The 26,384-nt window shown below is 49.0% G+C and overlaps 1 protein-coding gene across 3 annotated transcripts in view; it reads right to left on the bottom strand.

Annotated features, from left to right (window-relative positions):
* EIF4G2 (eukaryotic translation initiation factor 4 gamma 2) overlaps positions 1 to 26,384 on the bottom strand; it is a 152,410-nt gene that overhangs the window by 82,384 nt on the left and 43,642 nt on the right. For all 3 annotated transcript variants that reach the window (XM_069623647.1, XM_069623648.1, XM_069623649.1), the window contains 4 exons: positions 15,219 to 15,321; positions 2,412 to 2,540; positions 2,268 to 2,334; positions 2,037 to 2,188 (listed from right to left, as the gene is read on the bottom strand). In XM_069623647.1, coding sequence (XP_069479748.1) covers positions 2,037 to 2,188; positions 2,268 to 2,334; positions 2,412 to 2,540; positions 15,219 to 15,321 — 451 coding nt within the window. The remainder of the gene's footprint in view (positions 1 to 2,036; positions 2,189 to 2,267; positions 2,335 to 2,411; positions 2,541 to 15,218; positions 15,322 to 26,384) is intronic.

Here is a 26,384-nt window from a genome sequence, read left to right as displayed (position 1 = left end):
AACCACTGCTGCATGGTGCGCATGCGCAAACCTGCCTGTGGGACCAGGTAAATGGTCGTACATATGCCAACAGGTCACCTCAAACCTTTGCACTCTTCAGAGTCACGTGCCAAGGTGGTCTGCTTTCCCTACATTATGACTGAAAACCACCTCTAATGAAACAGTTTTACTATACCTCGATGCTGAAAACAATACTTTTTGTCAAGCACCCAGACAGTACTTTGATCCAGATTGTTGAAGTAGTGCATGCAGGCAATATTTAGGTCTACAGATTCAACAATCCAAACGTACACCAACAGAGGCTCTACCACAAACATTTCAGATGGTACTAACTCCAAGTGAGATACTTAGGCGTTGGGATATGATGATAGGTTATAAATAACGCGCTTAATACCCAGAGGTTTCCAAGCACGGACCTGGGGAAAATCGAACCGTGTTGTCTTGCTTCCAAGGCGAGCACGTTGCCCCTGAGCTATCCTCCCGAGACAAGGGAGTGGCCCTTGTATTCACACAACTATGCCCCTCCACTGGTTGAATACCAAAGTAAAGCAAAGGGATGAAGCACTTTGCCCATTTCTTAGACCGAATTGCATCAATTAAAGTGTGGTTAACGAAGTAGCTACCTATATTCACCAAAAGCCCTATCCGCCTAATAATGCAGTTCTTTACGAAAGTCAATTTTGAAAAATCGGCCTAATTGGGTGGGTGGGGAGATACTCAAGCATCAAATGGAAAACACTGATTCAACCATCAGAAATATGCCCTAGTTTGTATGCTACACCATGCCATCTACTGGTACCTGCCGTACACTGCCCCTCCACCCGTCCCCAGATACATGGGATTAGGATAGATGAGGCTCAGGAAGACATGAGAAGCTATGAGTACAATTGCACAGAATTTATCATAGGCCGGGGCGAAGAGTGAGCTGGAGAGGTGTCTGCTACGCCAGGTGGTAGGTCTGGAATGTTAATCCCATGGCAAGTCAAGGCATGTTGAAGCCATGGCCAAGAAAATTAAGGCAAAGCTCTTCCCCCTATTACCCCAAATATTTGGGAAGGGTGGCATGTGAGGATTCCAAATTTGGCAAGTAAAAAATGAAAAAAAAATTGTCCCTGAAAATGGCAAAAACAATCTCCAATTGTTTGTGGGTTTCCTCATTTAGGTTATGGCTACCAAAAAGATTTACCAAAACACTAGGCTTTTGCCTCTATGCAAATTGCTTAAGGGCATAAAGCTGACCTATTGCTCAACAGTGGTCAGACAGCCTTCTAGTGTCATGGTAAGCCAGTAGAAACCGTGCCCAAGAAAGTGCAGCGTACAAAGCCCTTCCAAACAAGCCCAAAAGGCCACGTTCTGGAAATGGGAAAGCAGGAAATATGGGCACATTTAATTGAGGGTTGGATTTTGAGACCACAAGCCCCGATTTGGGCTTCCTGGAGGTTCCCAGAGTCCTGCTAGTACCTTCATTGGTATTTTTATAGTGATTTTAAATAATTGAGCCTCCGACTAGCCTCCTTACCCTTGGCTGCAGTTTGTGGAATGAGAGGCAGGTATGGTGCTCAAGGCACTCATTGACATTCAAAGCAAAAAAATTAAACTCCAACATAAAACGTGACTTGTTGGTACGAGATGACATTCCATCCTCCCCCACAAAAAGAGAGAAAAAAAAGTCAACTTGGAAAACATCGATCCAAACAGAACAAGACACCACAAAACATGTTTCTACAAGGTCAAACATGACGAAGCATAATAGCAAACCGCAGGGTAGCACTTGAAATCAGGGCAGAGCAAGACACCATAGCTTACTGTAGAACATAGCAAACCATGACATCAATAGGCATTGCAAACAAATCATGCAACCCAGCAGAAACCACTCCACAAAAGGAAGCCTTTCACCAGAAATATGAATATTGGCGAGGTTGCATTTGCAACGCCCATTTATATGTTTCCAGGAATATGTTGAGTTGCAACTGTTTTTCAAAGACCCTGGGGAGGGTGCAAGGAAAGTAATGGAAAAAGAAATCCAAAGAACTCACTGTTTTGATGCACTTATGAAGGATAGATTCATGAATAAGATCAAGCTTCCCAAGTTCGCCAATAAATTTGATGTTGCCCAGCATCTTGATCTTAGCAATGTTTCTTTGTTCCTCCTCCTCAGGGAGGAGAGGGTTGTCTGTCTTGTCATACACTAAATGGAGAGAAACATGGTTATAGGTCTACGTGAGCAAAATAACTTTAATTGAAGATTTGGGAGATATTCAGCTTACCATCAACATTTCGGGAGCGATTTTCAAATTCATCTTGTAGTTTTGAAATCAGTAGTCGCCTAAATGTCTGCAGGAAGGAAACATTGTTTTATAACCACCATGTAAAAGAGCACTAGAATTACATTTAAGGCTCAAAGAACTTACTGTGCTTTGCTTCTGTGGCTGTCCTTCTGGTGGTGGCCCATCAAAGTTTGGTGCATCTTCTGCTAACCTCAGACATAGTTGAGCATATATGGAGCTATACTTGGGCTCTTCAAGGGCTTTGTCCACAATCTGTTATAATTTTTAAGTACAGTTTAGATCATTACTAGTTATGGTTTACAACTAAATGCAAAGCAGAACAAATGTGAGAAATGCGCAAGCCCCCCGAGAGCAAACACTGATAACTGGTTTTATGGGTTGGGTTCCTTCAGAAGCTATACAAACCACTTCAGCAGCTAAAGTGGCAAGTGGGGTGAGAGGAGAAAAGTGTGGCACAGGAAACCATATACCATAGGAAGATCAATCGGCACCAAAGCAAGCCTTAAAGTTAACACTCAAATAACCACTGGCCAGTAACAAATTGTGTGCGGTGTGCATGTGGAGAACCAATGATGGGACCCACGGGAGCTTAAACCGTTTAGCACTGACCAAAAGACCAGGACCCAATAAGTCCTTTCCTACGCTAGCCAGAAGGGGTACACGGCAGCATGAAAGTGCCCCAGAGAACAGCACTTGCCTCAAAGCAAGAGATGCGGTTTTGCAGCAAAGCTAAAAAGGCATGTGCACACTTATGGAAGTTGCAGTACCCAATTTAGACACTGGGGAGGCAAGAGTTGACTAAAAGGAGGAATACTCAAAAGGCTGCACAAGGCGTAAGGAATGACTTTACAGTCCATTGAGCAGGGGCGTGTCAAAACAGCATTTAGGTTTGACCCTGAAATCAAATTCAGGTAACGATTAGGGGTGTGTCGGATTGTCATGGCAAGGGTTTACAAACCAAAGCTTGATTTATTAATTTAACAAAACTACTATGTGGGTAATTCCATTATCTGAAAGCGTAATCTGCTCATCCGATTCCCCTTCATAAACTCCATGCCAAAAGCAGTGTACCTCTGCCCTGCAGCATCAGTAGCCTAATCTGCAGCACCTCTTCTACCGGTGGTACACAGCAGGTTCAGGGGTCACAGGTGCTCTTGGAGCCTGCAGTGTGGGGGTTGCATTTAAAGGCCTTGGAGAAAATGGAGAGGCCTTCTGGGGCCTCAATACCTTCAACTCTAATTCTAAATCTTCCTTCTTGAGTTCTTCACTCATCCGTCTCCAACTCCTTCCGGGTCAGTCGCTTCTCCAAGCAACAAGTTGGTGGTAGATCCCTTGCTTCGGCCGGGGCCTCTCTGGAACAACCCCCAGCCCCCCTGAAACTATCATCTCCGGTTCGAGAAGCACCTCAAAACCTTTGCTTCTGCTTTTTCTCCTCTCCCCGGCTGACTTCCTGGGGGATAATGAAACTGCACTGGTAAACTGGCCACCCTATGATCTCGGGCCCAGGTCCCCGCCCGTTGCACTGCCTTCCTGGCAACCCCCGACTTGGGGACTGTTCCCTGTATCCCTACAGTCCAACTACCAGCACTTGCCACCTGCTGGTTATCCCCATGTACTGCACTCTCCACCCCCCACCCCCCCCAGTACTGCCTCCTTCCCCTTTCCATGCACGATCTAAATGACACCTGGTTTAGTAGGATCGTTGTGCCTTCCCCTGTTCCCTCTCCCATGCCTCATTGCGCCTTGAAACACTTGTGTATAGGTGCGTTATAAATGCCATATCATACCTCCCACTCTGGAATTGGAGAGGCCAACTAGTGTTCTGCTACAACATCTCAGCAGGGGTTTACTTTGCCCACAGACTAAATGGTAGGGGTGGTTTGGCTGGCCCTTATGGTGGGGGGCCGGGGGGGTTGAGTGTTTAAAAGGCTGTTGAGTAGTCCTGTTCAACCATGTGTGTAGTGTCTTTAGCCTTATTCGATGAGGACAAAATGCTCAGGTGTTTCATGTGCGTTTTTGCGGTATAGGTCGGAGCCGGTGGATCTGCTGCCGCAGGGTTTACCTCTTTTTGGCTGCAAGGGGTTGGTCTCTAGGCCCCCCGCTTGAATCCCAGACATGCATTACTCACCATAATAGCATTTCTGATGATTGCATCTGCTTAGATTCACATGCTGTGCAGGGTCTGACATCCAGTGGTAACCACAGAGTATCAGGGACTGAAAGGGGACGTTGGCATAGGCGTGTCTGTAACACTATCCCTACCGTGACGTGTATGTACCCAAAATCCCTCACGTGCCGAGGTACCTCGGATTGTATTTTTTCTGCCATGAGGGAGCCCAAGGCTATTCTGAGTGAATAAAGCGAGTAAGTAGTAAGACGTCCATGTTCCTTACATCCGAGCGGGGAGGAAGGGCGGGCGCATGCGAATCTAAGCAGATCCAATTAAATGTTATTACGTTGAGTAACGCAGGTCTTGCAATGCTCATTAATCTGCTTAGAATCACATGCTGTGCATAGACTAGCGTGCAGTACCCGGAGTTTGAGGCAGTAGTGAAAAGATGTCTCAATACTGCTTGTCCCACCTGAGAATCAGATTTAAAATGAGCGTCTAGGCAAGTGTTTTGTAAAGGTGTGTACAGAACTCCAGGTTGCTGCTTTACAAATGGACTCAAGGGAAACTTTTGAAATTAATGTTGTGGAAGCCCCAGTGGCCCAAATAGAGTGCTCTAGGCTTGAAGGGCAGTTCTCTCTCAGCAAGAGAGAAACAGTGATGCGTTTGACAATCCACCTCTAGATAGTCAATTTAGAGACAGGGTCCCCTTCTCTACCAGCTGCCATTGAAACGAAAAACTGGTTAGTTTCTCAGTGGTTTCATTCTTTCCAGGTAAAACATGACTACCCTGCGCACATCTAGTGTGTAGGCTTTTTTCGGCCATGCTAGTGGGATTCTGAAAGTGGGTAGTTCCGATTGATTCACATGGAACTTCGAGAAGAATTTAGGTGCAAATCTGGGATGAGTGCGCAGAACCACCTTATATATGTGGACTGTAATTAAAGGGTTTAGAACTGAAAGGGCCTGTAGTTCGCCAACCCTTCTAATAGAAGTGATAGTCACTAGGAAGGCCGTTGCATTGGTTCAAAGGGAGACCCCATGAGTCTGGTCATAACCACATTTAGATCCCATCCGGGAGCTGGGTTAGAAATGGGGGGGTGAATTCTTTTAACCCCTTCCATAAAGGCCTTAACAGGTATTTTCCACCACAACACTGTTGTGACGTAGTGTAGGCCGATAGAGCAGCTAGATGAAACTAGGGAATTAAAAACCAAACCAGAGTCTAACAAACGAGTAGGTACAACACAATGTGGGTAGGCGAGCAGTCCATGGGATGGACACCCTTGGTCTTCCAGATGACAACGCGTTTCCACTTACTGGAATAGCAATAACGAGTGTTAGGTTTTCTAGCCTCCCCGAGTATGTCCATGCATCTGAGGGATTTGAAGGTGTCCAAACTATGACCTCAGGAGGCAAGCCGCTAAGTTCAGAGTTTGCGGGCATGGGTGTAGCGTCTCCCCTCCGTCCCGAGACATGTTGAATGGGCAGGGGTTAATTTCCATTAGCTGAGCAAACCAGGGTTGGCCGGCCAACATGGGGGCCACCATAATCATGGTAACTGGTTCCTGGTGCATCTTGTGCACCATCTTGTTGAGTGGGGGATTTGGGGGGGGGGGGGGGGGGGGGGGGGTAGGAGCGTAGACACATTTCCCTGACCATATTGAGTCCGTTCCCCTTGGAGCGGTTCTAGGGGTACCTGGAGGTATAGTCTTGGCATTGGGCGTTCAAACAAGTCGATCTCTGGGAAGACGCTGGAGACTATCTTCGTGTAGACGCCATTCGTATTCTGCAGGCAGTGGGAAATCTCTGCTGATCACGTCCGAGTTCTCCTGGAATGTGTTGGGACAGTAGGAACATCTTGTGTTTGAGAGCCCACATCCAAATGCTCTGCGACAGCTTGGATAGCCCTGGAGAGTGTGCCCCCCCGCTTGTTAAGGTAATAAATGGCTGTGGTGCAGTCTGTCAGGACCAGGACGGTCTTCCCCCTGTAGTTGGGTTTGAAAGGCTTTCAGTGCTTTCAACACTGCTAGCAGCTCCAACAGAGTATATGGTTGGATTCTACTTGTGGGGACCACACTCCATGCGCTGTCTGCTGAAGCAGGTGAGGCACTCTTCCCTCTTCCCCTTCCCCCTCCTGGAGTCTGTCATGAGAGTGGCTTCTACTGAGGGTGGTGAAGGTCTTCCCCCTTCAAGAGTTTTTCCCTCGACCACCACCACCACCACCACCACTGCAGAGACAACTGGCTGGCGAGACAACTACCAGATCTTCCCATTATCCGCTGGCCTGACACCACTTGCTGTTGAGCCACTCATGCGCAGCCGCGCGCGGGGAACGACGTAAATGCAGGATGCCATCATACCTAGCAAGCGCATGGCCTTGCGTACCGTCACTTCCCGACTGGATACATATTGAGGGATCTGAGAAAGCATATTCTGAACTCTCTCGTTGGAGGGGGGGGAAGACGAGGCCTTTTGTCCAGATTAAAGCCCCTATAAATTGTTCAACTTGACTGGGGTCCAAGCTGGATTTCTTCTTGTTGATGGGGAGGTCTATTGTCTTCCGAGTATTCAATAGGCATGTTTCGTGAGAGTCCCTTGTCATGAGCCAGTCGTCGAGGAAAGGGTAAACCAGGACGTATAGTCTGCGCAGGTGTGCTGCCGTTACTGCCAGTACCTTTGTAAATATCCTTGGCGCCGAAGCAATGTCAAAGGGGAAGACTTTGAATTGGTAGTGCATATCCTCCATCATGAACCTTAGATATTTTCTGTGTGCTGGCAACATTGAAATATGAAAGTATGCATCTTTCATTTCCAGTGTTGCCATGTAATCCCCCGCTTCAACAGTGATTACTTCCTGCAGAGTTACCATACTAAACTTCTGGGGTTTGACAAATTTGCGAGCTGGGCGCAAGTCTAGTACAGGCAGATGGGGAGGTCCTTTTTGGGTACAAGGAAGTACACTGAATAAATGTTAACGGACATTTGTACCGCGCACCATCACCACTGGAGTGGTCCCCTTGTGGCTCTGAAAGAGGGGCGAGTTAGTGGGAGGAAGCTGGACAAGTGCAAGAGAGCAGTGATGTGCTGTTGGTAGCCGCAACCCGGTGGGTCCGTTGGCTGGGCCTGGGGTGTTGCGGCCGGTAGTAGTCGAGTACTGTTGTGCCAGTGTGTGTTCGTTTTGTTATGTAGTGAAGTTTGTGTGGTTTGATTGTGCTGTAGGTTTGTGGTTGTGTTTGGTTTGGAGTTAAGGAGAGGGGGAAATTGTTAGTGGATGTGTTAGTTGGCATTTGTGTCTCGAAGTGAGGCGCTGGGTTTGTGTAATCGCCCTAGATGGGGTGTGGGGTCATTTCTGCACCTCTGTCCTGGGCTTGTCCGGTATTCACTGTCCTGTTCATATCCAACCTTCATTTCCATCAACTTCCTTCATAAACATGAACCTGAACCTTACCTGGAATCCTTTTCTACCCATACAGCCATTGTACCTGCTAAAGTCCACATCTCAGTTAGAGTGTGGTGATTGCCAACATAGGAACTGTGGAACTTGGTAGCAATTATGGGTGAATAAGGAAATGGGCTCGAATTGGCTGGGGTTGTTGATTGTCTTAATGGGTGTCGCTTGTGTTTTATTTGACCAGGCGTTGCCCATCTAGTTGTGGTGGGAGTTTTAGTCGGTTCTGGGTGTCGTCAGTGTCCTAAGTTTAGTCATTCTTTCCTTTCCATTGTTTTCAGTTTGTGTCTGTGGTGTTGAAGAGCCAGGTTTAGTAGTTTTTTGAATTTTAGATCGTGTTGATCATTTCTTTTGGGATGTTGCTCCAGGTTTTTGCAGCTAAGTGGTAGAAGGAGGTGCCTCCAGGTTTAAGGTATGGTTTTAGTTCCAGATGGATTTTGTTGCGAGTCTCATTGGCTTGTAGATTGTTATTTTTCTGGGTAAGAATTCTGCTCCTTGTCCACTGGGTAAGAATTCTGCTCCTTGTCCACTGATCGCCCTGTGCGTTATGCACATTGTTTTGAAGGTTCAGCAATGGTTGACTGCGAGCCAGTGTAGTGTTTAGGTCAGGAGAGATGGGGTCTCTTCTGGATAGTATTCTTGCTGCTGTATTTTGAATCTGTAAGGAGGTATTCCGAGGTAGTGGCTGTTTGCATAGTTGATGCTTGACATGAGGGAGACGATTGTCAATGTTTTGTGCGTGAAGGAGAGGAAAGGTAGGATTCTTCTTGACGTGTGGAGGAAAAAGCATTTGACTGTTGCATTTATTTGTGGTTCTAAGGTTAAGGTGTTGTCCATCAGGACTCCCAGATTTTATACTACCTTAGATTGTGCGGTTCCCATTTGCGTTGGCCATGGGATGGCAGCTTCATTCTCTTGGTCTTTGGATATGATCATAATTTGCCTTTCCTAGGTTGATTTTCAGGTTTGTCGGCATTCATCCAGTCGGAAGACTTCTTTAAACACTCAATTAGGGTTGAGTGATAGGCTTGGGTGTCTTCAATTGTTTAGATGATCTGCGTAGTTGTAATGTATTTGATGATTCTGATAACTGGAGTCTGGTAGATGTTGAAGTACAGTGGTGATTGTGAGGATCCTTGTGGCACTCCAGGCGTTCACTCGTGGTGTGGATTTGAAGGGTCTAAGCCATACGGCTTCTGTTCTGTCTCGAAGGAATGAATTAGTCCAGAGTATTGCTGTGCCCGTTATACCCATGTCTTTTGGTTCGGGTGTCATGGCCAACTGTCGAAGGCTGCAGAGGTCGAGCAGAAGAAGGGCTGAGGTTGTTGAGTAGGTTAGTTTATGGGTCGTGCCAGATGGATAGTAGTGCGGTTTCTGTTCCTCTTGCGGGTTTCTAGGAGTTTTGCCGGGTAGGGAATGTTTGAAACTGGCCTGTAGTTGGAGGTCTTATACATCACCAAAACTGGTTTGATGTATGCCAATTTGAAGGTCCTTGGTAAAGTTCCTGTTGCTAGTGATAGATTTAGGTTTCTGTAATATTCTGCTGGCGATCCTTGTGCAAGGATTGATTTATTGAAGAGGTCCAGGGACAGGAATCCATTGGTGATCCTGCTTTCTTGCTGTGTTTTGCCAACAAGGTGAATGCCTCTGCTGATATTTCAAGACATTTGAGTTTTTGCTGCGTTTGTGTTGGGGTCGTTTGTGTTGCGGTTGGTCTATTTTGTATGGTTTGTCAGAGATCATTGATTTTCTTTCTTGAAGTGGTCTGCCATATCGTTGCATAGTTTCTCCAAGGGGTTTGGGGTGTTGTCGCAGCCTGGTGGGTTTCTCATCTCTTTAATGATGTTGAACATTTTTTTGTGTGTTGGTGGCATTGGTGATCATCATAAAGCCCTCTTAGCCTTCTGAATTTCCTTCTTGTATGCGCAGATTTTTTTTACTGGGTTGTTGTATTTCCTCCATTCAAGTTCCATCTTTGTTTTTTTTCATTGAGCTTAGTAGTGGGGTGAACCATTTTGCCATTGCTCTTTGATGGTGAACGGTTTTAATTGCATCTGCAATCCATTTAGCTCCGCTTTCCCGTCTAGGTCAGCTAGTTCTGTAGTAGAGTGTTGGTCATCTCTAGTTCAAATAGGTTGCTTTGACGAGTTTCCAGTTTCCTTATGATAGTTGTGAGTTTAAGGGTCTGGATGTAGACTGGAGTTGGCAGAGTGATCACGAATGGGATGATTGTCGCTCCACAAATACCCTGGTTTACCTAAAGAATAGGGACGGCTTCTATGGCGTCCTTTTCCAGCAGTGCTCCTACCTCTTGTTTCAGGATTTGCAGATGGTCTGGCGTCAGGCTTGGGCGGTCTGAATTGTGGGGGTTGGTTGGATTCCACACAGTACCCGTGTGCGACAATGTTTAAAACTCACTGGTCTGATGCAATTCCCTTCCATGGCGGAAGGAAAGATGTTAAGCGCCCCCCCAACCGGGGTGACATGGGAGGGGACCTGAATCCGCAGCTCATTTCTGACCAGAGGCTGTGGCTCCCCTGGAGTTGGGACCTCTGCCTCTACCCTTCCCGCACCGCTGACCACTAGGTGGATAGTTGGTGGGGTGCTGATGTCTGTCCCAAGTTCGTTGTTTCCAGTGTTTCCGAGTCTCTTGCTCTTTTTTGGCAATCTCTAGAGCCTTGTCAACTGCTTTGAGGTTAGATTCCTTGATAGGCTTATTTATAAGGGCTGCTTGGGTCTCTGGCTTGAAGCCAGAGTTTCGGAGCCAAGCATGCCGTTTGAGTAGGGTGCCCGAGCTAGGGACCTTCCTGCCGTCTCTGCAGTATCCAGGGTGTTTTTAATTACATTTGTGTTGACCTGCCTGCCCTTGGCCACGATAGCGAGTAATTAGTTCTTGCGGGTTCAGGCACTTCCTGGAGACCACCTTGTATAAGGTTCCACTGTGCATCAGCATAACTGGCAAGCAACGTGTGTTAGCTATGCACGTGGTAAAGGCAGCTGCTGTGGTAATACAGTTACCCAAGGCATATCATCTTTTTGACTCCTTATCAGGAGGTGCTTCTCCTGTAGCAGAGGGTACTCCCGCCTGTTTCTGGGTGGTGGTAACCACTAGGGAATCGGGAGTAGCGTGGCTTGTAGTATACTGCGGGACAGAATGGGATGTTGAAATAATTTCACCACCCTTGGATTTACTGCCCTGGTCTGGACTGGTGTAACAAGAGAAGGAGCCAATCCCCTAATTGAGTTTAGGAGAGGAATGGCTGGACTGTAGTGTTTTTTCTTTAAGAATGTCCTCCACGAAATCCTGTTCAGGTAAGGCTTGTTAGGTGGCGATCTGAACGTAATCGGCAGCCTTCCTCAAGATGGCATTAATGCCATTTGATCGTCTATTGTGAAGCTTGGCAGGCCGGGGTGAAGGAGGGGAGTGCACACAGGACATCTGTGTCCCGATTGTGAGTAGTAAGTGCCCATGGCTCTGTCTCAACTGGGTGTGTCCTCCCAGTTGTCCGTGGCATCCGCCTGGTCATTTGCAGTATAGTCCTGCAGGAAGGTAGTATCTTCCTCATCATAAATGTCTTGATATGTGTCCATTTGAATTTCATCTTCAGGGTGGAGAAGTGAAATGGTCCCGAGGAGATTCTAAATTTCCAGGAAACTAAAGTTGACAGCAATAGGATCATCCCGAGGTCTCTTGGGTGCTCTGAAATTGACACCTTTCCAAGCGGTCCATGCACCCTTCAAATTTTTCCCTGGTCCTTTTAGACGAACAACCTTTTCTTGCCTTTGGCACCAAAATGTATTACGTGTTCGACGAAACCGGGGCAGCAGTGTGTCGTATGTACACCCCTGTCTGTTGTCCCCATAACGTGACTTGTGCCAGGCTTCGAGGGATCAGGTATGGGCGTGGCAGACTAAGTGTCTGTCATAAGGTTGAGGGCATCCGATATAGATGCCGTGTCATCACTGGTGCCCCCGTCCCTTTCAGCGGGTGCAGTGGGGGGGGAATCCAGCCCGCGACATGCCGTAGGGGCCCATTGAAGGAGTCTACAAGCCGCGCACTGCGCTTCCTCGTGGTCAATGGGCAGACAATTCTTGCACTTACCGTGCTCGTCCTTCCACGGGTAACTGACCCTGCAAGAGGGGCAAAACCTAAATGGTGTCCCTTCCATAGCGAAAGGTAATGAAGATGACAACCAGACCTAGAGGTTAAAGAGGAGACATAGCGAAAGATATGACCACACAGACCCCACTCCCCACTGTGTAGGCCGGCCATTTGGCCTGGCCACATGTAGGACTGCTGCCAGATCTTAGGTGTCGAGGTCCACCGCCGTCGAAAGTTCCCACAGTCTTCATCTTAGTATTTCAAGCACCAAAGTGACTTTAGGGGAAATAACAGGTAAAGTCTGTAAACATGGATAAACAATGACTCTTAAGAGCTCCGCATTGGGGTGACCAGTTAACTGGGAGGGGGGGAAAAAACAATCTGAGGGACCTCAGCGCATGAGGGATTTTGGGTACACTACACGTCACAATAGGGATAGTGTTACAGACATGCCTATGCCGACGTCCCCTTTCGGTCCCCAAAAGACAAGATGCAATACTCCGTGGTTACCACTGGATGTCGGACCACATGCAGAGAATTTGATTCCAAGCAGATAAAGCATCAGAACCCATTATTACAAAGTGAAATGTGCCGGACTCTGGTTTCCAAAACCGTGGGCATAGTTAAATAGGCCCAGCACTTAGTCACACATGCACCCATACAACTGTCTTATATAGCACCCTTTTGCCAAGAATATTGGCCTTGCAACGCATGGCTCCATGAGGAGGGCGGGGTGCATTAGTTGGTACTGGGAAGACAGATGCAGAATCATTTGGTTTTGATAGATGCAGATCGGAAGAAAATCTAAGCAGTCAGTACCAACTGGGCACATTGTCCTATGGGTAGCCCATTTTGGGGAGTGCAAAAATGAACAGCACGGTTGCTGATAGAAGATGGGCCTGAATCTGTACACGAGAGATAGGCGGGATTACGTGTAAGGATGCAAGATTTTAGTAGCAAAGAGTTAGTTAAGGGATGGGGTTGCCAGGCAAGGAGGGCGGCGAGGTGTCACTTCATGGCTCATGATAGTAGATTTTCCAGATTAAAAAGGTGTGGCCCAATGCCATGCAGAAAAGGCAATACACAATATACACCCATATCCCTCCACCCTCTCGTCTTGCCTTTCCCTTATGAACCTACTTTATATTATGGGCAACAGTGGATTTGAGGAATGCCAGGTGTCTGAAGCGCAGTGTCTGAAGCGCAAGGGCTGATTCGTTAGAAAGCACAATATTCTAAAACTGGTACCAACCGCTGCTGCACCAAAGTGCAACTAGTAGGCTCCACAAGCCTACTCACGCGAGTACAGAATGAGAACTAGAGTTCCACTATTTTGATGTGCTGCTTGTGTAGAAATTAGAGACAGCACCCATTTGTTGAGCAATATTGCTGCTCAAAGTAAGCTGGCTGAAGCAAATAAAGGGTTTGGATAAAATCTTGTATTCTGTTGCTTTACAAAGATCTCAAGCCTGTCTGCCGACACGTGTTGCGACCTATACCTAGGTCTTTCTCAAGGCAAGACCAACAATTGGTGTTGGCGTCTTAAACCTGTGAAATCAGATATAGGTGCTGCATGCGGTAAAGGCACATTGGCAGCAAAGCGCCCTGATTGTTATTGTTATTGTTATTTTGCACTTATATAGCGCCTTATATACCATTGGTATGGTCTGAAGGCGCTGGTAGGTTGAACGCCCTTGGGAACCGAAGTTCAGATCAGTGGAGAGAGTAGGGAGAGTCAAAAGGTGCGTGTGAGCACCGGATATGTGTGCAGCTTGTGCGGTACACGTGTAATAGCTGCTTCTTATCGGTAGGTGTGGTGGTTGAGAGATCAGGAGAATGTGTTCGTTCTGGCAGGATTTATCCGGAACGGAGGTGGCTGCGTTAGGCCTGAGGAAAACGCCTGGCTGGGGGTGTGGGACCAGCAGTGTTTACATAGAATGATGTGGAGTAAGCGGTGGATGTTCGTATGAGGACAGTTATACCGAATGTGTCATAGTATCTGTGTTCTAGTTGAGTGGTGATGTAAGGAGAGAGTAAGCGTGGGGTGTGGCGTGATGGGTTATATGCTCTTTTCATGCTCTTTCTGAATGCAATTTTCCCAGAGAGGGAACTGGGCGAACTTCTAAGTACAGTTTTCCATACAGAGTCTATTGGGAACACTTCTAAATTCATTTCATCAGGGAAGGTATTGGGCTCGTATCCGCAGTCAGCCGCCCTCCGCAGTCAGCCGCCCTCCGCAGTCAGCCGCCCTCCGCATTCATCTTCCAAAGGTATCCGCCCTCCACAGTCGTCCGCCCTCCAGTTATCCGGCCTCCACATTCATCCGCCCTCCACAGACAAGCGCCCTCCACAGACAAGCGATGGTTATTCCTGTTGTGGTTAGCTTGTAAAGCGAGATGTACGTTGTACCAATTGGTAGAAAGAATAAATCACTGGTGTTGCGCACGGTCTGAATACCAGAGTCCAGTCCTCGGCAAAATTTTACACTTTATATTATGGCTTTCCCTCTTGCTCACCTCATCATCCCCAACCAGTTTGTCATTTTTTCCTAAAACACCCTGGCTGGTCACATGCCCATTCCTCGGACAAGGTTTAGCTGCTGTGAGAACACCAAGGTGGAGAAGGGCGAAGTGCTCCATAACATGTGTGCATATTGTTGCAGTTCGAGAATTGGTGCATGGCAGTGCATCTTTAGTGTTACATTCCATTCACTACCATCAGACTGCTAAGGATGCATGCTAAGATGTACACAAATTAAACATACAGAAACGTGCCACTTCAGTATTACACTGACATCAGATTTTGCTGCTATTCAAAATCAAGCACAATGGGAAGAGAGAATGGGACCTCTTACTTCGCTTAGCACAGTATCCAATCAATGCAATTTAAGCAGGCGAGGGAGGCTAAAAAGACTTCTCCCAAAAGATAATTCTGGATTCTAGCAATAGTTTTGCTGTGAATGTCACAAAAGTCAATGGAGGGAAAGTTGCTAAAAGAAAACATTTCCGAACAATGAACATTAAGACATGCACTTCATCGCATATGCATCAGTTGGCATGGGAGCTTAGATACTGGTTTTAGTGTAAAGGTTGGCTTGTGTAGGGGACAAGCACGAGCCAAAATCGTCCAAGAAATTGAGAACATTTTGCTATGCATCATGTCCCATCCTCTGGGTTTGGCAACATGTTCACTCCTACACTTCACACATTGCGCCTACATGGTTACAGCAATTCAGCTTAAGAATAATGTAAGCAACAAATCTCTTACCAGAAGTATGACCCCTTTAAGGAGGAGCTTGGTGTCTACACCCACATTGAGGAGCTCAAGGCATAGCTTGTCAAACTTTTCAGGAACAAGCTTATTTAGTATGCTGCAAAGAAGAAAGACAAGTTATTTCCGGCACCAATACCCCATCATATGACATTACTCATAATGTAATAGCATTTCTGATTCACATGCTGTGCATATGGTCCGACATCCAGTGGTAACCGCAGAGTATTGCATCTCGTCTTTCGGGGACGTCGGCATAGGTGGGTAACACTATCCCTATTGTGACGTGTGTAGTACCCAAAATCCCTCATGCGCCGAGGACCCTCAGATTTTATTTTTTCTGCCATGAGGGAGCCCAAGGCTACAGCGAGTGAGTACATAAAGAGAGAAAGTAGTAAGACACCTATGTTCCTTCCACCCCGAGCGGGGAGGGCGCATGTGAATCTAAGCAGATACAATCAGAAATGCTATTACGGCGAGTAATGCATGTCTTCTGATGCTTGTTAATCTGCTTAGAATCACATGCTGTGCCATAGACTAGCAAGCAGTACCCGGAGTTGGAGGTGGGTTGTGAGAAGGAACAGTAGAGAAAATATGTCTTGGTACTGCTTGTCCCACCTGAGAATCACACCTAGAATGAGTGTCTAGGCAATAGTGTTTTGTAAAGGTGTGTACAGAACTCCAGGTTGCCGCTTTGCAAATGGACTCAAGAGGAACATTTGCAATTAATGCTATGGATGCCCCAGTGCCTTGAGTAGTGTGCGCTCTAGGCTTGAAGGGCAGTTCTCTCTTCGCAAGAGTGTAACAGTGTGATGCATTTGACAATCCACCTTGAGATCGCCGATTTAGCGATAGGATGCCCTGCTCTACCAGCTACCACTGAAATTAATTGTTTAGTCTTCCTTAGTGGTTTAGTTCTTTCCAGGTAAAACATGACTGCCCTGCGCACGTCTAGTGTGTGTGAAGGCTTCCTTCAGCCAGGTTTCTGGAACAAAGTGGGTAGTTCAATTGACTGGTTCACTGACTTTGGAATGAATTTAGGCGCAAACCTGGGATGTGCGCGCAGAACTACCTTATCTTTGTGGACTGTAACAAAGGGGTTTAGTACAGACAGGGCCTGTAGTTCGCTAACCCTTCTGATAGAAGCGATAGCCACTAGGAAGGTTGTCTTATAAGTCAGATCTTTCAGACTTGCTTTATGCATAGGTTCAAAGGGAGCTCCCATGAGCCTGGTCAAAACCACATTCAGATTCCACCCAGGGGCTGGGAGAGAGATGGGAGGATAAATCTTGACCCCTTCCATAAAGGCTTTAATTACTGGTATTTTCCACCACGATTTTTGATGTGGTGTAGGCTGACAGCAGCAGATGAAACTTTAGGGAATTGAAGACTAACCCCAAGTCCAACAGGTGGGTTAGATACAACACAATGTGTGAGGGTGAGCAATTGATGGGATTGACGCCCTTGGAATTGCACGAGATGACAAAATGTTTCCATTTGCTGGCATAGCAATACCGTGTATTAGGCTTTCTTGCTTCCGAGTATGTCCATCCATCCATCCATCCATCCATCCATCCATCCATCCATCTGAGGGAGTTGCAGGTGTCCAAACTCTGATCTCAGGAGCCAGGCTGCTAAATTCAGAGTTTGTGGGCATGGGTGTAGGGTCTCTTTCCCCCCCCCCCCCTGCCCTGAGACATGTACGGGCAGGGCAGCTTGACTGGTGGGGAGAGGGACATTTCTATCAGGTGAGCGAACCAGGGTTGGTGGGCCCACATGGGGGCCCACCAGTATCATGGTGACTGGTTCCTGGTGCATCTTGTGCACTACCTTGTTGAAAAGGGGAGTCGGGGAGGGGGGAGCGTAGACAAATTTCCCCGACCAAATTACCCAGAGACCGTTCCCCTTGGATCAGTTCTGGGGGTACATGGAGGCGTAGTCTTGGCACTGGCCGTTTTGAGTAGCAACAGGTCGATCGTTCTGAGTAGCGAACAGGTCGATCACTGGGAAACCCCATTCTGCGAAGACGTTGGACACCATTTCGTGCAGTCGCCATTCGTATTCTTCTGGCAGAGGAAAATCTCTGCCGTGTACGTTTACCAGAAGATGGAGTTCCCCTGGAACATGTTGGGGCAACAAAAACATCTTGTGTTTGAGAGCCGATATCCAAATGTTTTGGGGCAGCTTGGATAGCCCTGGAGAGGGAGTGCCCCACTGTTTGTTCAGGTAATACATTGCTGTAGTGTCTGTTAAGATCAGTACTGTCCCCCCTTGCAGATGCACCTGAAAGGCTTTCAATGCTTTAAACACTGATAGTAGTTTCAGTAAGTTTATATGGTTGGATGCTACTTGAGGGGACCACACTCCGTGTGGCGTCTGCTGAAGCAGGTTAGCACCCCCTCCCACCCCCCCCCCCCCCCCATGTGTCTGTCGTGAGAGTGACTTCCACTGCAGGGGTGGTAAATGTCTTCCCCCCCCTCAAGAGGTTCTCTTGACCACCACTGCAGAGAGAACGAGGGCTGGCGAGACAACAGATCTTCCCATTGTCCGCTGGCCTGACACCACAGGCTGTTGAGCCACTCTTGCATGGGGCGCATGTGCAGCCGCGCGTGGGGAACCAAGTATATACATGACGCCATCATACCTAGCAAATGCATCGCTTTGTGTATGTTCACCTCCCGACTGGCTACATATTGAGGAATCAGATAGCATGTTCTGAACCCTCTTGCTGGAGGGTTCAGACAAGGCCGGCTTCCGTCCGAATTAGCGCTCCCAGCACTTGTTTTACTTGGCTGGGGACTAAGCTGGATTTCTTCTTGTTGATTGAAAAACCCAGGCTGAATGAGATCTACTGTTTTTTGGGTATCCGAAAAACAAGCGAGCTAGTCCCCCGTAATGAGACAGTCGTCAAGGTAAGGGTAAACTGGGACCGATTATCTGCGCAGGTGTGCTGCTGCCACTGCCAGGACTTGGTTAACACCCATGGCGCCGAGACGATGCCGAAGGGGAGTACTTTGAACTGATAGCGTTTGTCCTGGATCATGAACCTTAAGTATTATCTGTGCGCTGGCAACATTGAAATATGAAAGTATGCATCTTTCATATCCAAGGTTGGCATTAAGTCCCCGTTTCAGCAATGGGATCACCTCCTGCAGCGTTACCATGCGAGACTTACTGGTGTTTTATAAATTTGTTCGCTGGGCACAGATCCTGAACAGGACGCATGGTGAGATCCTTTTTGGATACAAGGAAGTACACTGAATAAATACCCTTGTTTACCCGAATAGGGACGGCTTCTATGGCGTCCTTTCCCAGCAGTGCTTCCACCTCTTGGATCAGGATCTCCAGATGGTCCGGTGAAAGGCGCTGTGAGCGCGGCAGTCTGAACTGTGGAGGTTGGGAGAATTCCACACAATAACCGTGGGCGACCATCTTTAAGAGCCACTGGTCGGAAGTTATCCCCTCCCATGCCTTGAGAAAAGATGTTAATCACCCCCCCCCCCCCCCTGACCGGGGAGGAATGGGAGGGGACCTGGTGGTCATTTCTGACCAGAGGCGGTGGCTCCTCTGGGATTGCTGCCTCTGCCTTTGCCACGTTTGACCCCTTGAGGGGTAGTAAATAGGGCTTCCAGATGCACGATTCATGTAGAAGTTACCTGTGCTGTAGTTCTGACCGGCACAGGCTCGTCCTCGAAAGGACCGCTGGGAATTGTTAGTTTTCCCTCCGAAACAATGGCGAGAAGGTATCCAGTTAAAAAGTGTAACACATTTGGTCGAATACAAAAATGTAAAAAAAAAAAAGTCAAATGTTTTTTTATTTGCATGTTTTTTTGGGGGTTAGCTAGTAGAAATAAATTGTAAATAAAAAAAAGGCATGGGGGAACCCCCCATTAAAAAAAAAAAAAAAGAAATTTGAATTTTGACATTTTTGCATTCGACATATTCACTATAAACCGGCGAGAAGCTTTGTTCAGGCGGGTTCAGGAACCTCCCGGAGGCCTTCCTGGAGTAAGTTCCATTAGGCATCAGCTTAGCTTGCTAAAAACGTAGTATTAGCAACCCGAATGGTGCATGCAACTGCTAATGTGACGTTTGCCCAGGGCATACAACCTTTTAGACTCCTTGTCCGGTGGCGATTCTCCTGTGGCAAGGGGTACCCCTGCCCTCTTTTGAATGGTAGTCACTACCAGTGAGTCCGGGATGGCGTGCCTTTTGATATAGAGGGTCGGTAGGAGAAGGCTGAAATAATTCGACTCTCGGGTTCACTGCCCGTGTCTGAGCAGGTGTGACCAAAGAGGGAGCTACCCGACTCTTAACGGAGTTAAGGGAGAGGGATTGACTTGCCAGAGGTTTTTCTTTAATATCCTCCACAAAATCCTGCTCAGGTACCGCCTCTTGAGTGGCTATTTTGAAGAATTCTGCCGCTTTTCAACATGGAGTTGAAAGCCATTTGGTCATCCACAGGGGAGGCCTGGCGAGCCGGGTGGACGGAGGAGAATCTAGGCACAAAATATCAGAGTCCTGATCTTGTTGTGTCCAAGGGTTTTCACCTTCCTGCTGGATTTCCTCCCAGTTGTCCGTCGTATCCTGTTCATCCTCAGTTTGAGAAAGGAAGCTTCCTCTTCTTCATTAGAAATCCATATGGATCACGCCTTCTTGTTGGAAAACCTGAGACATATCTACTTGAATTTGGGGGTTAGGGTCTACCCGAGCTCTTTTCGGGGGCGGATGATCAGAAGAACTGATAATCCACTCCAGCCGATCCATACAACCCTCAAATTTTTCTGTAGTCCATTTAGAGGACCCAAACTGGCCGGCGGGAGGAGAAGCGACGTTCTCCGTACTTTGGCGCCGAGGGGAACCTCTAAGGGTGTTGGTCTCTTATCTACGTTGATATCATCGGAATCGGGAATCCAATCCGCCGAAATCTTTTCCGCGGATTGACCCATATCAGCAGAACCGGAATAAGGTCCTCCGCCGCTGCGATTCTTCCGATGCTACTTTGGATAGTCACCGAACCGTCGTGAGACAAAGGCTCCGATGATTTGTCGGCAGTAGAAACACAGTCCGCGCCACCAGGAGGCTTAGCAGTCGGGTTTCTGGGTAGAGGCCTAGCCGTAGTTTTCAGGCCTACTGAGGCCTTGGAACTCGAAGCGTCGGACTCACGACTTTCGACGCGTGTAGGTTTTTGAGTAGCGCCCTTGGTTTGTTTTGATTTCCCAGTCGCCATACGCTGCTGCGAATGCGGGGTAGGCTTTGGATCAGAGCGATCCGGCGAAGACTTCGGCGGCCCCATTGGCGCCTTTGCCTTTTTCGACGAAGGCGTCGAAATTGGCGTAGGGGTTGTGTGCTAAGTGCGATGTGCTTGTACACCCCGTCGCCGGGTGTGGCCCCTGTAGCAAGACCAGAGTCGAGCCTGGAAGGGTCGGGGACGGGCGTGGCATATCTAGAAGTGTCTGCCTCAAGGTCTAACACCTGCGTTGGACGTTTGGTCCAAAGTACCCCCCCCCCCGCCCCCCTGTCACTTCGCAGCTGGGGTTGCGGTGGGGGAGGTAGGCTCCACGCGTGACATACGCGGCCCACCACTTTACACAGCGCTCCTTAAGGGTCTTGGGCCGAAGGAGTTTGCACGCCACACTGCTTCTCGTCGTGCTCTAGGGGGAGACAGGCGTTACTCGTCCTGTGTTAGTCCTTCCAAGGATATCTGACCCTACACCTAGGGCAGAATCTAAAAGGAGTTCTTTCCATAGAAAAAGGGAAGGATGACCAGACCGACAGGGAAAAGAGGGGAAAGGAGGAAAGACATACTAAACAATATGGCCACCCTGACCACACTCCCTACTGTATAGGACGCCCAGAGGGCCCGACCAGGTGGACAATCTGGCCGCCGGATCTTAGGCGCCGAAATCCACAGCCGTAGACTATTCCTCTGTAGTCTTCGTCGAAGATGTAGTTATTGGCGAAGTGACTTAACTGGGAATAAACCGACAATTCGGTAAAGATAAACAAGGTCTCTAGTAAGAGCTCCGCTATAGGGAGACTAGTTATCTGGGTGGAAGAAAAACAATCTGAGGGACCTCAGCGCGTGAGGGATTTTGGGTACTACACACATCCTGATAGGGCTATTGTTACAGACATGCCTATGCTGACGTCCCCTTTCGGTCCCCGAAAGACAAGATGCAATACTCCGCGGTTACCACTGGATGTCGGACCATATGCACAGCATGTGATTCTAAGCAGATTAAGCATCAGAAATATTAATTATATTAAAAAAATTAAACACAACCCCATTAGTAAGACTTATTTCAGCGGTTCAGAATTGGTAGCTTACCCACCAGAGGAGATCACGATGCACACACAAAGGCATCGGAAAGAGCAAAAGAAAACGGACATGCTTCCCCATGGCAGTATGCACAGGGAGAAGCTAGCAACGGAGGATGCTAACAAGTCAAAAGGTGGCTGATGTATGGAAATGTGGTCTGTGAGGCCGCACAAAGAGTAGCGTTGCAGGGGTGTGGCAGGGGTAAATGGGGGATGGCAGGGACTCAGCGGGCATAGACAGATGTGTCTTCTGCCTCAGAAGGTTAGACCAGGCTTCCTGAAGTCGGTCTCCCCAAATCGGCCGTGTCGAGCCCTCCACAATGGAACCACTTTTCCAGGACAAAAATGTCAGTGGTGCCGAATGCAACGGTGGACCCACGAGCCTAGTAAGCACCACATTGAGCTCCCACACCAGAGCCTTCACCGGCAGGAACGAGCAAAACAGTCCTTTAACAAACTCCGACCAAACGATGCAACCATAAGGATGATCGTCCAGGAGGTCTGGTGTTGCGGGAGATAGCCGCCAAATGAACCTTGATGGAAGCATGGGCCAGTCCTGCCTTGGTCATCGACAAATAACGAAGCACCTGCGGCGCAGTGACCGAGTATGGCAAAAGGTGAACCTCTTCCCCTTTGCCCGTAGCATTTGAGGGTAGACGAAGCTCTGGGCTTGGCGAGCACCTCCTTCCAATCTGCTGGGAGATCGTAGCCCCCAAACTCTAGTGCTGCAGGAGCCAGGCCTTCAGGTTCCGCAATCCTGGATCTTGGTGTAGAAACATGCCTCCTTCCCTGGCGATAAGATCTGCGTCAGGCAGAAGCTTGACTGGAGGGGCCGCTGACATGTGGAGAAGGTCCGGGTACCATATCTGTCTCAGCCACGCCAGTGCAATGAGGATCATCCTGCACCGGGACCGCCCGAGTTGATTGACTAGTTGAAGAATGCGTCCCCCATGCCACCCGGCTGGCGAACCTCCAGCACTTGGTGTTTGTTGCAAACAGATCGATCTGGGGATTGTCCCATCTGCGGAACAGGAGATCCACTTGGTCCTGCCAAAGTTCCCACTTGTGGAGTACAGCTTCATTCCTGCTAGATTAAACTGGAAGAGAAACATTCCCTGGGCTACAGTCCAGTGCCAAAGGTCCTGCGCCTCTGGCGAGCGTCAGGGATCTGGTTCCCCCAGCTTATGGATATAGAACATCGTGGTGGTGTTGTCCGGGAAGACCCGTACCACTTTGCCCTTGAGGGCCCAAAACACTGCCAGCAGCTCCAACACGAGGTGCAACAACTTCTCCTCTGGTAGCCACAGGACTCTTGCATGAAGACTCCTGAAATGTGCTCCCATCCTTCCAGGGAGGAGTCCGTCGTGACAGTCTCAGGATGAGGTGGGATCTGGAAATCTATGCATGCGGACAGATGTGTGTGCACTCCCTCCACTATATTGCTCGACGGAAACTATCATTGAGCGTGATCTTGTCCCGGAAGCTCCTCTCCACTTGTACCCAGGGGGCGTCGAGGAACTCCTGCCGCAGACACATCAGCAGTATGCACAGCCGAATGAGGTAAATGCATCACAACATCATGCAGAGTATGGACTTGATGGATCTTCCCCATGCGACCTGCAGGGCCAACAGCCGTTGTACCTACCTTAAGATGCCCGCAATCCTTTCCTCCGGAGACACCAGGCACAACACTTGAGTCAGGCTCCCAGAAACAGCGCATCCTGCGATGGAGTCAAGCAGGACTGCAAAGTTTATCGAGAAGCCCGTTCAGACAGGACTTGGACCGTCTTTGTCGTGTGGTCGACGGCAATGTCCCTCGAGTTGGCTTGGATGAGCCAGTCCAGGTATGGATGCATGCGGATCCCACATAGACATAGCTGCACCGCCACCGGGACCAGGTACTTGAACATTTGTGGCGTCTACTTCAACCTCAAGGGAAGGGCCTTGAACTGGTAAATTTGTACTTGAACCACGAAATGTAGATACTGGTGTCCGTTGTGTATGGGGGATGTAAAAATAGGCATCTTCCAAGTCCAGCAACAATAGAAAATACCCCTCTTCCAGATGTCCTAGCACGTGCTGAATGGCGACATCTGAAACTTTTGGGACTTTATGTACTTGTTCAGCCAGCGGAGTTTCAGGACGGGCCTCCAACTGCCAGTCTGGTTTCTGACGAGGAAGAAACAGTACAAGCTCGATCGCCCCCTTTCTTAACATGGCCCATACCTCCATCAGAAGCTGAGGGACGTGGTTTTCCCTGACAGGCCACTGGTGATATCCTTGGACACCTCCTTTGGAACTCTAGGGTGCATCTGTGGGCGAGAGCATCCAGCACCCAATGGTCGGTGGAGATGGTGTAAATGGGAAATTACTCCACCGACAAGGATGAACCCGAAAACTTCTTAGCCGCCACCGAAACCGGAGTCTGGAGATGGCTGGGACCGTAAACACTAGGCGCAGAGTCTGGCACTCTGTACTTCTGGTAGTGATACCTCTTGGCCTGAGCCGATGAAGGGTTCATGAGGGACAAGCCCTCGCCCCAAATGTCATCCAATAACGGGATCGAAAGTACGGTCTTACTCTCTCTGCCTCCCTGTGCTAGTAAAGGAAAACTTCTCCAGGGCGAGTTGGAACAGCTCTGAGGTCCGGGAGATCATGGAGTGGAACGAACCATAAAAAAAAGGCGGTGAAGATCTTGGCGGCCAACACAGGAGATACCCCCAAACAGCTGCCATTCGTCAGTCGTTGCGTCCGGTTGATGGTCACCCTCGGGTGGTGGGGGGGACGGCGAGGGATGAAACGGCAGGGGGGTTAAACTCTTGAGTGGTGGTTCCTCCTGTGCAAGAGGCATCCTTGCTCGGATTGCCGAGCACTGGGTATGCAGCGTTAAGGATCACCGAGATATCCACAGGTGGTTGCCGGGGTGTAGGAGACCGGGAACAGGGTGTTTGCGGCATAGGCTGATCTGTCGTCACCGCCCTGTTGCACCTAGTCGGTCTCGGTGTCGTCCTATCAGGGTCCCCCTGTAGGGCCTGCTCGACGCATCTCCCCTCCTGGAGGAACGGGAGGCTGGAGAGCTCTTCCTCAGGAAATGCCTGTGCCCTGGAGGACTACTGTGACATTTCCCCCCCCCCCTTCTCCACGACCAGAGAAGACTGTCAGCGAAATGATGGGCATCACCTTCTCCAGAGTCTTCTCGATGGGCTGGAATGAGGACTCCCTTCAGGAGGCAGGGATACCCTCGCCTTATGGGCCGTGCCTTGTGAATCCGCCCCGGCGGCCTTCGCAAGGGACGCTGCTACTACTTCGATCAAAGTGTGGGTCTTTGCCCGATGGTCTTGACTGCGGCCTTCACCTTAAGGGGAGGGGCGTGACCCCGCTCCCCTTGGCCTTTCTCAGTCGGTCCGGCCTGGGTCTTCTCCAAAAGCTTGCCCGGATGGTCCAACTTCCTCTTTGAAAAACCAGAGTGTTGGCTCGTGGTCGAAGGTGCTGGAGACGCTGAACTCGCCCTGGCCGCCGAGGAGCCAGTCCCAACGGCGCTCCCAGAGGTAGTGGACTTGCAGTGCTCAGCCTTCTGTTGAGCCCCGCGGAGAGGCGCCCTAAAAAGGTCTTAGAAAACCGCTCAGCTTTCTTCCTCTGGACAGGGGAGGCCTGCTGCCAGGACTCACCCAGAGCAGGGACCTAGACCTGCAGCCACTCGCTGATGCGGTTGCATTGTTTGGCCCGCGTGCACTGTACCATCTCCCGACAAGCCACGCAGTCATCCTCCACATGCTTCTGGTCTGTATGCAGGCAGTAGAGGTACAAGAAGGTCCATCGTCCGAAAAGACGTTCCATAGGTTGCAGCCGGGACAAAGCTTGGAGAGGCACGGAGACCTTCTCCTCTGCCATATCCACATGTTACACTTGGTGAACTGTCATTTTCACCTCAACCAAACTGATTTTTCTCTTTACCGGGGATTCCCTGCATGACGGGGAATACTCATGAGCATGTGAATCCATGCCAGACCCCATGCTGGAGAAGTTGTTTACATACAGTCTCCTTTCCTCCACACTTCAGGTGCCAAAGCACAAGGATGGTGGTGTACTATAGCAAATTGTATGTCCGACAGCAGCGTCACTCCTGGAGCTTTGAACTGGCAAGTAGTGCCAACAGAACGAGCAGGAACGTGGCAGCTTTGCAATTGAAAATTATGGGTACAGGTCTCTGGTATGCAACAGAGGCAGAGGTTTCACCTCCCTGGAGCAAAACAGGTCACAATTCAGTTGATATTGGACGTGAACAGGTCCATTTAAGGGGCTCCCCAAAGGGTAAAGATCTCTAGGCCTTCCTGAGTCAAATCTCTCGTGGGAGATGGTGCTCTGCCTGCTCGGAGCATCTGCCATCATATTCACTCTCCTGCTAGATGAACGGCCGACGAGATCCTGTTTCGTAGTGCCCAAAAACCAGAGCTGCATTGCCTCCCAGCACAGTGGTAGGGACCCTCCCCCTCTGGAGGCAATACATGGCCATGTGGTCAGTCATTGAGGCCAGTCACTCTGAATGGATGGATGGTAAAAAGAACATTACACAAACCAGTTAATATCAGGTTGGCAGTCACGATTCCAATAGGGCTCAAAGTCTGATCAGGCGATTGCCCATGTGAGTGCTCCATCCCATGAGTGATGAGTCTGCGTTACTACAGTTCTCTCCGGCTAGGGTTCCCCAAAACTCCCTCCCATCACCACCTTCTCCTTGCAGGCCCGCCACAGGAGACCCTGTGTGACCAGGTGGTTTTATCCGGCCTAAGAATTGTGACCATTGGGATCAAAGGGCCCACTGGAGGAACCTCATCCCCTAGG

The sequence above is a fragment of the Ambystoma mexicanum genome, chromosome 11 (assembly GCF_040938575.1).
Source record: "Ambystoma mexicanum isolate Mex_15411 chromosome 11, UKY_AmexF1_1, whole genome shotgun sequence".
Lineage (NCBI taxonomy): Eukaryota > Metazoa > Chordata > Amphibia > Caudata > Ambystomatidae > Ambystoma > Ambystoma mexicanum.
The sequence above is the reverse complement of the archived record's forward strand: the minus strand, read 5'-3'. Positions and strand labels throughout refer to the sequence as shown.